Consider the following 11,579-nt stretch of genomic DNA (forward strand, 5'->3'; position numbering starts at 1 on the left):
TTTTGTTTGCTGTTCCATGTGTTAGGTTACTGCCGAGTTAATAACAGTGCTTTAGCAGTTCAAGGCTTAGCAGAATTGTACTGGACATGAAATAAAGCTAAAATGAATTTGTGTCCAATATCATTGACATTAGTGCTCATTACTTCTCTGGTGTAATGCCTCAAACCATCTAAAATCAATTTTAAAGATTACCCATTATTTTATAAAGAAAATAAAATACATTTCAAACAGCAACAGAGCTGTAAGTGTAGTGTAATCTCATGAACAGTTAGTTACTTGTGTGTTCGCTGGCTGGCAGGAAACTTTTGAAGGTACGGCAAGAGGGGAAAAATCTGTGAAACTAAATGCCGTCCACAGAGTTTAACGTCTTGGCTTTTTGCTGGGTTACTTGCTATTAGACACGCAAACGTTAGAATTGCAGAAACGTGCATCCCCTCATTGTGCTCGTAAGCCTGGGAAAAACGGTAACTCTACAGTAAACTCCAGCATGTTGGGTCGTATTATATAACTATATGTATTTTTATTTTTTTTTAAGGGGGGGGGGAAAAGGGGAAGTAGGAAGCTTACTCCCTCAAGTGCATAAACTATAAGTGCGGATTTATTGTGTGGAATGCTACTTTTTCTTTTACTTTTTGTGGCCATGTTTGTCTTCGTTTGGAATGTATGTTTATCCACAGTCAAGGCTGAAATCCTTGTTTAGTGGCCGCTGAATGATGGCTTTTCAAACTGTATTCGCGCTGTTGCTGTCCAGGTGTGTTGACCTGCAAATTCTGCGTTTTGAATCATTTTACACAATGTTTGCTGGCCTCTTGTAGACTACAAAGTTTTTCTGTATATTAATACACAGCGTGCCTTGATTTTTACAGATGTCTATTTGCTATGTTTAAGTAAAATTGTGAGACTTTAGATCGGATTAGAAAGGCTTTTTCTAGGTATGAAAGTCTGCTTATTTTGAACTTCAGCGAAATCTGGTCCCTCTTAGGCTGAATTTCATAGGCACCTGGTAGATCATTAGGGTCATTGCAGACATTTCCTCATTGGGAAGTGTCAAAGTTTGAATTATTTGGTTGAGACTCTGTGTGTGTATTTTTACCTCGGCAAATGAAACGTGGATGCACACAAATATCCCGCATTTTCAGTTAGATTATCTCTTATCACTGATTTTGACTAATTTTTATAGGCTTAGATGAAGCCAGAAATCCTTTAGTGTATTTATTAAATGTTATTGTAATGTTGGCCCCTTTTAGAGAACAGTTTACAGAATGCATTTGTGTTTTAAAACGTTATAGTCCAAACACACAATTAATCTTATTTGAGGGAAGGAACTAATCAGTTATACTCTTTATTTTAGTCAGAGTACCTATAGAATGCAATATTTCTTTTTGTTCTTGCTAGTTCTTACATTAACGTCATCTCTTCTTTCCTATTGCATAGCAATACTTTTTTGGTGAGGACTGTAACCTAAATGGGTAGAAATAAGTAAATACTGACTCTTAATAGTTTTAATTTGTTTAAAGATATTTTAATAACTTTCTGTGGAGCACTGTTTGGCATGGTTATAGGCTCTGATGACTTTATTACATGAGTAAAATTACATATACAGATAAACAAAAGAGTCTTGTTGATCATTCTAGGATTTACATATTAAAGATTTCCTTCTTTAGAGAAATGTTGCAGCAAAGTTCCCTTTTTTCTTTTTTTTTTTTTCTTCAAAATAGTTACGATGAACCTCAATTAAAGTATCTCTACAACTTTCTGTGTTACTGGAACGTACTGTATTTTGTTTACTTTCACTTGATGTAAATAAATACTCTGTGTTAAATTTATTTGAAGGCTTAACTTAAAATATATATAAACCAAAGATGAAAATGGACTTTTGAAAAAGAAGAGATGGAATGAAATAGTATTTAAGATCCCCTGAAAACTGTTTGCAAGTACACTTAAATCATTTAAATCAGTGTTCAGTACTGGCGTTTTCATTCTAGCTTAAATGTACGCGTATTTGTAAAAGTGTAAATGATTTTGGCTAGTGTTGGCTGTTATTTATAGGTATTTCAAAGTCCTGACACTGCGTGTGTCTGAAGTCCTCTGTCTCTGTACACACTTCTTTCCCCCACCAAAGAAATTGGTGACTTGTAATTTTTAGAAAAGCTTAGCTATTGAAAAAAAAAAAAAAGTTCTCAAATGGAGACCAAATTTTTGTAAGAGTATATGCCTCCAACTGCCTAAAAATCATTAATTGATCCATGTGGTAATAACAGATGGTTAAATGGAAGAAATGTCCTTGAAGTTATTCTAATAGCAGATGTGCCTAACTATTAGCTTCGTGTTTTTACTCACCTAAAATTCAAAATAATGTAATAAGAAAGTAACACGCACCTAATCATTTTAATATGTTCATTACCTTCTGTTACTGATTTAGGATTCATCTGAAAACTTAAAAGTGGGACATCACTTAGAATTTGTTCTGGTGTGTGTGTATGTGCATCTGCGTAAAAACTTTTTTTTAAAAAATGCATCTGCATTTTAAACTCTTTTCTTCTTCTTCTTCTTTTTCCAGGATCCTCCAAGACGCGTTACTGCTTTCTGACAGTCGGCTTCACCTCTTCTTACAGACTCAGCTAAGCCCAGAAGATATGGAGGCCTGTGTGTCTGGGCAGACCAAATACTCCGTGGCTGATGCGATTCATAACTTCGCCTCTTTGAACAGACGTTTCCCTGTAGAAGACGAAGACAGAAAAAAAGGAAAAAACGATGCGGACTCTGATTCAGAGAGGTGATTTCTGTATTTCCTTACTTTCTGAGATTATATATACAGACAGACATACACATGCGCATGCTTCACTTTTTTTTGTTGATGTAATACTAAGATAATGAAAAAATTAATTGACTGAGATTTTATTGAGCTGTGACAGCTCATCATAGAAGTCTTCACACACACCTCCACACTGAATTAATGAATGCAGTAGAAATTCAATTATCTGCATTCTGATTATGTGAATTTCATTTAGTCAGACTTGAATTATTCGCGTTTAAATTATCTTGCTAAAAAAATATCCAACTGCACTCCAAATGGCTAATTAAAAGTCCAAATTTCCTGTCTCTCTTTGTGACTGGAGATAATTAAAGTTCTCCTCTGTTACTCAGGCTTTGAGTGTGTTGTGAAAACCAATTTCCTCCTTTTATTTTTTTTTTTTTTTTTCCCCCCCCTCCTTTCCTCTCTCCCCTTTTCTGCAGTTCATCCTCCGGGCTCGGACCTAGTGATGACAGCGTTTCATGCGGATGTAAAGCAAGCCCAGCTTCTGAAGAATCATGAAAAATCATTCCTGTATTGCTATCTTTAAGGACAGTACAAAGCAGTTTCTGTTTACTGGTTACGTGTACCACGTAAACAGGGCTGGCTGGTACCTAAAAGACAACGTCGTCAGTACAACCATATGTCCTTACAAAATTTTCAAAACAGACCTCGATACTATTATTCCTTTGTCGATTTATTATATACGTTGTTTGAGGTCTACACACCGCCTATTACATTTAGGTTTTTGTGACTATTAAAATCTCAGCATAGGGTTAAGTCGTGCTCTGCTGACATATGTGGCAGTTAAAATGTTTCCCTTAATGTCTCTGATCTGAAAAATAAAGATAACTCCTCGGCTTAAAAGTTGCGATATCATAGCAAATAAATTCAAAGCATCTTTTTGTAATTTGCATCAGAGAAGTTTCATCTTCAGAAGTCATTTGACATTGGTGATGAAATTACATACCCCACAAGGTATTCACTTTTTAAAGTAGCTCAGCAACATCAGCAAAACAACATTTGTACAAACTATATGCTGCTGACAATTTGAGATATAAATATATCTTCCCCTGGTCTTTCTGCAATGTTGATGGAGAGCTTGGTTTTATCATGCATAAGAACTGAAGGCCAAAATTCTTGAGCACGGTTGCTTAGAAGTTAAAAATATTAATAAAAATGACATAATTTCTAGGCTTGCTGGAGATTCGCAGTTCCCAGGGAATTACGGATACTCGTTCCCAGTGAAAAATCCTGGATGAAGTCCATCGAAACCAGCAGCTGAGTTTTGCATTGGCCTGGCTAGGGCCAGGATTTCACCCAGCGTCTTTAACTTTCGGCACTTAATATTTGAAGGCGCCGGGGGAGATGTTTTAGTTTAGCAGTTTAAAGGGAGAATATCTCCCTCTCCGAGATGATGATGATGATCACGTAGCTCTAACACGCTGTACGGACCTGGACCTCTCCGCTCTTCGGGAGTCACGGTGGCTGCTGATTTCATTGTGGCTGTAGTTAACACGTCAGAATATTGACTTTTTCACAAACAAAAGGCAGGCTTGAACACAACTTCGCAACCACCACTGCTTATTTTGATTAAACGTCAGTTTTCCTCTTTATTGTTAACAGCAGCTGCGTAGTGTCTTGTCCCAGATTCTGTCAAAGGAATATGTTTCACTGTGGTGTTGTATTTATATTTGACATTTAACTGCTATTAAAAAGAGCTGGGGGGTCTGATCACCCTAGCAATGCTCACATTAACTTCAGTGCTGGAGTTCCCAGTCTACAAATGGATATTTTTTATTTTTTAATTTTTTTTTAAAGAATTATGTGCATATAGTCTAAGAAGGAGCATTTTAAACCTGTGAATTACAGAAACAATAGATAATTAAATAGCCAGATAATAAAGGTTAGCATAGGCGTGTGTGGGCATGCTTTTTTTTAAAGCATCCAGCTGGGAATCTGTGTAATTTTAGAAACGTGTTTTAATAGCCCGAGGATAACAGCTCTTAGGTAACTACTTTAAGCCACTGTATTTTGTTGATGGTAGCACTCCTGTAAGATAAATATCTGTGTTTCTTTTTGCTCGGTCTGACTGAATTGCACAAATGTATCTGTTCACCCTCTCAGCTTGTGTGTGAGTTAGCAGCAAAGCTATTTTAATGTGAAAGTGCTAACATATAATTAAAAGCAACAAGTTATCACTGAAAGTAGCTTAAAAAATAGCTGTTATTGCCAGGCAGAGATGTTGGTTTACTTGACTTTTTTAAGATGGCACATTACAAGAAAGACTGTGTAGCAAATTTATTTAAAAGATGGAGAAAATATAAAACCAAAAACTGGAATAATGTCTGAGAAGGATGTTGATGTTTTTATTTAATGCAATGTCAGGGTAGTGGGTTTGTTTTTTTTTTTTTAATTTTGTTTTAAAAGATTGATCTAAACTGTTGGAGCACCTTACAATTCTGGCCTACTAACACGTCCTCAATATCTGACAAAAATTACAGAAATACAAGGTTTGGAGAGCCTTTGTGGCTCTTCTTTTTTTTTTTTTTTTTTTTTAATTCCTGGAGCTTGTCTGTATGCCAGTGAGTGTTATCCAAATTAAGATGTTTCTGAAATAAATAATTTTTTTTTCTAATACTTCTATTGTTGTTCTGTTATTTTCTTCGTCACCCTGTTCGGAAATTCTAAGACTACTCTAACGGAACTTTTTTCCCAGCTTTGACAGAAACTTGTTTAAATGTTTATCTTTTGAATGTTGTTTGTGTAAGTAGCATTACATTCTAGTATGTCATCTTCTTGTATCAGCTGTATGTAACTACAGATAAATGCTTTAAGGCATTTTGTTTAATTTGGAACATTGAAATGTAACTGTTACAAATTTAAATGTAAAAAAAGTTTATTTTTAATGTCTCTTGTGACTTCAGTGATTTGGTGATTTTTCCGACACTAATATATTTTGATTCAGTTGATCACTGGTATTTTGTTTCTCATTTTTTAGTTTTGAATAATACTGATGTTTTCTCTTAGTTTTTAAATGGGCTAATATCTAGTTTATAAATATCATAATTACTGTTGTGAACTTACATCTAATAATTCTGCACTCAGAACCTTTGCTTTATCTTTAGCTTAGAACTTTATATTCTCATTTTTATGGTGATTTATTAAAAGCCTTTAATTAATTAAATGAACCAAGTTACCATTTTAATTTTGTGTTTAAACCTGCCAGTAAGGTTTCCTTTATTTCAATATCCTGTAATCACTTTGACTTACCAAGTGTAATTACTCTTCAGCTATTTTTGTAGTGTGTGTATATTTATACATGTGTGTATATATAGATATACATATATATCTATATATACACACACTGTTGTGTTTGGGTTTGTTGTTATTGGTTTTGTAGAAAATGTAAAGAAGTAAAAATAACTCCAGTCATATGTCCTATCAAATTCTATAATGTGTAACTTAAGGATATTGTAAACTAGTGTTAAGCAACCTGTTACTTGCACAGTCATGGAAATATACTTTCAAGAAAGATGAGGGGAAAAAAAATCATTTGGAATGAAAATTTTAATTTCAATAGCACTGTAGTTTTATAAGCATCGAGAACAGTTGTATTATGAAATGACCCATCGTATAACACTGCACCATTCTGTGTCCAAGTTTTTGTTTTTTTTTTTTGGCATATGCTATATTGGATTTTTTTCCAGAGTACTATTTAAATTATATCGGTACACCGCATTTGTGACTTGTTCTGTTGTAAAATACAAGGTGCAGGGGTGATTAGAAAAAAGCTGATCTGTTCCTGTGTTGCCTCTCGGTAATTGCAGGACCAGGAGCGCTGCTGATGACCAGGGAGAAATTAAGGCAGGGGATTTTATCCCCCCCCCACTAGCTTGTGTGATACTGCAAAAGTGTAAATCAATATTGCAAAAAAAGGAAATAATGATTTCCACTATCAAGTTCATTCTTTTCATGAAAGGCGTAAGCGTTTTAGGGACACAGTTACTCTCATCTTTGATGATAAAAATACTCTGTAATAAGTTAAATCGCTCTTTACGCAATAAAATAAAACCGCCTTTCTCCCTGGGTCTTAAACTTGAGATTGTTTTGGTTTGCAGCCCCCCCCTCCCCCAACACGCGTGTCCGTGTCTGTGCTCGCCGTGGCCGGCGACCGGCAGCGCCGGCTGCTCGCCCGCGGATGCTGCCGCCGCGCTTTGTCGCCGCTGCGGGGCACCGAGGACTTCAAAAAAGGGAAGGAAAAAAAAAAAACAACAAAAACAAACCAGAAAACCCCCGACCGCGCTCCCCGGCCCGGCCCCGCGCCCCGTCCCCTCCCGGCGCTGCCCCGGGGGCCGCGGAGCGGGGCGAGCGCCTTACCTGGGCCCGCCGTCCTCTCCGCCCCGCTCCGCTCCGCTCCGCCCCGCCCGGCGGAGCCTGCCGCCCCCCCCGCCCCCATCCCCCCGCGCCGTGCGCAGCCGCCCGGCCTTGATCCGGTAACTCGTGGCAACCGCAGCCCATGGCAACGGCGGGGGGGCGCGGTGCGGGACAGCCCCCTCCCCATCCACGCGTGGCCGCGGAAGGCGCCGGTCCGGTTCCCCCCACGGGGCGGCGCGGAGACCGGCCCCGCGTCCCGGGCCCCCGCCCTCCGCCGCCGCCTCCCCGGGCTCCCTCCGGCCGGCCGCGCCGCGCCGCGCCGCCAGGGGGCGCTGTGGGCCAGGGAGAAGCGGGAGGCGGGCGGGGCTGGCAGCGCGCGGGTCTCCGCGGGGGCGCGGATGGGGGGGTGGGGGGGTATCGCGTATTTTCCCTTTATTTCTCGGTGTTACTGCTCACCCCCCCCGCCCCATCCGAGAGCCCCCCATCCCGGAGACATCCCCCACTCCGCATCCGCGCAGCTCCGCATCCAGGGACATCGGGGAGGCGACCCCCCCCGCCCCGCGCTGGGGATGGGGCTCAGTCGAGGTGGGGGGGGTCGGGAGGAGGAGGAGGAGGAGGAGGAGGGGCGGGGGGGGGGCTGCACCTGCCTCCCCACGGGGGAGCCCCCGCCGTCCCCCCACGGCACAGCAGCACCGGGCTCTGCAATTTTTTAGAAAAATATTTCCTATCTATATATAATATATAAAAAATTACATATATATGAAAACGCATATTATATGTTATATATAGTCATATCATTATATACTATATACTGTATACTATGTACTATATACTATATATTATATAATAAAATATAAAATATAAAATATAAAAGATAGATTATAATATATGTTATATATAATTTATGTATGTAATATATGAATTATATATAAAAATATATTAAAATATGTTTGTTTGTTTACTTATTTTTATATTTTTTAATGTAAAAGCCATTAAGGGGCAGCACAAAGGCAAGGCGTGACGTTTGCCAGCCTGCGTGGCATGCAGGCTGCGCCGAAATGGGGGGGTGGGGTGATTGGAAGGGGGGGGGGGCCCTTTCCGCGGAACAACAAGAGCCAAAAGGCCTTGTGTCACCCGGTTATGTAAGACACAATCTCGCCTGAAAATGCACAATGAATCGGGAAGGATTTATGTAATTAATTGACCAGTCTTAACCTGTTATCGTGATGTAAGGAATTTGGAACTCATTAATTTGGGTCCTGACAGATTTCATATTAGAGCTGGCAAATATGGATTGAGCCTCTTATTCTTGTAGCAGCTGGAATTTCCATGACAGTGAGGATTAGTGAAGAAGACCTATTGCTCGAGTCAAACTGCCTCTTTTGTAATCAGCCGCCCTGCTCTGCATTAAAGGGGTAATGGGAAAGAGAAAAAAAAAATAAATACCAAAAGGAAAAAAAAAATAAAGAGAGAGAAATCATGTATAGAGCAGAGCTGTGGAGGGAGAGGAGGGATGTATCCTGGAGAGCAGGGGCTCCAGAGTGGGGCTTTCCTGGCCCTGTGGCAATGAAAATGCAGCCCTGGTGTGGTGGAAAGGGAAGCTGCCCGAAGGACAGGTCTGCAGCATCAGCGTGGGGCTTGCTGCCTCTCGGCCAGGCCTTCGGATGGAGCCCTCCAGGAGCCACTGAGCCCTTGGGGCATCGGGGGTTCTGGGAGCGGGCTCAGGGCCACCCAGGGCTGGAGGGATTTAGGGATAGACGGTTTTGGGTCATGATCCTGGGGAAATGGAGACTGGAGGTACCTGTCGTCCAGCCTGGACCGTGATGCCCTCCCCGGCGGGGAAAAGGATGCCGAGGGGAGGTAAGGACCAGGTCCAGGGGCGAGGACAGGCCGCCATGCTGCCACAGGGAGGGTGACTCCGCGTATGATGTCCCTCAACTTCCCGCGTTAAGGCAACTCCCTTTGTCTGCTGGTTCACCACGACCTCTCAGTACGGTTCTTCACGGTGCCCGGCTGGGGAGGGCCCTCATCCCATTATCATTTCTGGGCATTGATGTAATAGTAATAACACCGAGCGCAGACTGTATGGAAACAGCCTAGGAGCTTTTATTTTCTCTCCTGGCAACCTGTTAATGACCGCTCTGGTACTGAATGCAGTTGTTAGAAATGACTTTAAAAGGTTTCCATGAGGCATCATCATATTTCTCCCTGCAAAGTGTTTACCTACTCTTGTGACAAACGCCATGCAAAGATGGAGGGGTACTTTTCCTTTTCCCATCGTTTCTTTGCTCTATGCTTTTGGGTAGTTGAACATTTCCCCTCCACAATCGCTTAGATCCACCATTTGCTCCTGTGGGTCATTTCTGTATAGTAACCGGGAGAAGGGAAAAGATATAAAACAGGGGGAAATGACAGTAAAAGCACAACTGTTTGCAAAGACTGCAATCATAAATGCAGATTAAAAATAAAAGGCAGCAAATAAGGCCTATGTGGCTTGAATCCTCTGGTCAGCCTCATCCATGTGCATATTGGCCTTGTCTTCTACCGTTGTGCCAGGATGGTTGTATGAATCCTGGTACCAAAACTCAAGTGTTCAATCCTAAATTTGGGAATCTCCATGGAGTTGAGCACGTGGTGCCAGAGATCTGCCCTTACCAACTTGCAAACTCTTTGGAGAAGGGCTACTGTGTCTTCCTTGGGGGGCTAGCTCTAGCTCCGTGATAGCCTTTACGTTGCTCTCGTGGCTGTCAGCTAATCATGTGGATCATAGCTTTAATCTTCTTGGTTTAAAGCAAAAAAACCCAAACCAACCCGGACCAACAGATTACAATCTGACTGTGCCCCTTCAAAGAATATCTTTTGTCGTACTGTCGCCTGATAAATGAAAGAATCTTCGCACGTGTTGACTAGCTCAGGTTTCCCCCAAAGGTAGGCAATAATTTATCTTTTATGGTGATACACAGACCTGACTCCACCACTGTCTCACCGAGTCTATCTTTGGGGTTTTTTTTAACGATCAGGAGTGGCAAACCGCTCAGGTGCTACTGCAGCTATAGGCTTTGCTCAGATGTTCCTTGTGTTGAAGTGTTGATCAGGCACAGCTGATTTCTGTGTTAAATGTGCCAGCCTATGCCTGAGCTTAGCATTATTTCAAACAACAAATCAAATCATTTTTAAGTTTAAATGGATATCGTAATTATAAGTACTTGCACTTTTCCTTCCCATGGATATATTTAAAAGATGCCAGAGTGGTAAAACTTTCCTGTGACACCCGCAATTTTGGGTGCTCACAAATTTAAAGTTGGTATTTACTACTTGTATTTACTAGAATTTACTAGTATTTACTAGTTGGGGTTGGGTTTTGCTTGTAGGTAAGAAAATAGTCATCAGCCGAGATGTGCATTTTGCCAGATTCTTACCCTATTTTTATCCTTCGGTGGTTAATCAGAAAGCAAAGCAAAACCATGATACAGAAAACCGAATTCAGAAAAAAACCCACGGTTAAACCTTCTGAACAAAAATATCTTTGCTGCAGATATTTTGTAACTTCTACCAATACAGCATGCCTGTCTTAATTTATGTGCAGATACTAAATGCAAATTTCAGAGTAGAAGTGGTTAAGAAATATCAAGTGCTGATTCAATTGAAGTCGATGGAAAAAACTTTGTGCTGCTTATACTGAAGGTGAAAAAATTCTGTCTTCCGAATGGCAGTCAGATTAAAAATGACATTCTTGTTTGAGCCAATAGGTGGCCTTTTTGAATGTGCTATAGTTAATTTTTTTCCTGAAAACAGCAGAAAAATGTCTGCTTTGAAGTAGAGAGCATTTTCCAACAGTAATTCTCAAACACAGTGAAAGCGTATTTCTGTTTCGGAAAGACATTTGGTAGTAGATGAATGTTCTGGATGTATTTCCTAGTATTCTAGAAGTTTTCAGTGTACTTATGTTTATGTTAAGTCCAGAGTCTTCAATGCATGATAATGATCAATAACAATGATGATAAAGTGGACTACAAAGTCTATCCTTTCTTTTTCATATGTTCATGCTCTTAAAATGCCATATATTTCCAGTTTCTAAGACTTCTCATAGGTTCTTATTTCATGTTATTTACACAGGTAATTAAAACAGTTTTAAAAGAACAGTATCTGCTTGTGCTTCAGAAACAGAGCACTTGTGGTTTTTCAGAAGTCACACCTCTGAGCTGAGCGTCAGGAATCTTGATTCTATTTTATTTCCTATACAACCAATACATTCTTAAAAGGGTTTCTGCAAGGAAAAGGCAGCCAGCAGCCAGAGGTGGCCAAGCTCACTTAAAAGTCTGGGTCAGGTGAGGGTGTTAAACACTTGAAAAAGGAGCCCTTGAGTTCTTCAGAACATCCCTCACTTGGGCCTGGACCCGCTGAGGTA

The 11,579-nt window shown here is 40.5% G+C and overlaps 1 protein-coding gene and 1 long non-coding RNA gene across 5 annotated transcripts in view; one reads left to right on the forward strand and one right to left on the reverse strand.

Moving 5' to 3' along the window:
• Window positions 1-3,375, forward strand: part of SNX10 (sorting nexin 10) — a 35,818-nt gene extending 32,443 nt beyond the window's left edge. For all 4 annotated transcript variants that reach the window (XM_074574896.1, XM_074574895.1, XM_074574897.1 and 1 more), the window contains 2 exons: window positions 2,561-2,776; window positions 3,238-3,375. In XM_074574896.1, the coding sequence (XP_074430997.1) occupies window positions 2,561-2,776; window positions 3,238-3,316 (295 nt within the window). In that variant the 3' untranslated portion in view covers window positions 3,317-3,375. The remainder of the gene's footprint in view (window positions 1-2,560; window positions 2,777-3,237) is intronic.
• Window positions 1,550-7,214, reverse strand: LOC141738853 (uncharacterized). The gene is made up of 3 exons (XR_012585504.1): window positions 7,175-7,214; window positions 3,765-4,447; window positions 1,550-2,718 (listed from the first exon to the last, which is right to left on the reverse strand). It is a non-coding gene; the product is annotated as an uncharacterized LOC141738853 (long non-coding RNA).
• Window positions 7,215-11,579: the final 4,365 nt, after the last annotated feature.

The sequence above is a fragment of the Larus michahellis genome, chromosome 2 (genome assembly GCF_964199755.1).
Source record: "Larus michahellis chromosome 2, bLarMic1.1, whole genome shotgun sequence".
Taxonomy (NCBI): Eukaryota; Metazoa; Chordata; class Aves; order Charadriiformes; family Laridae; genus Larus; species Larus michahellis.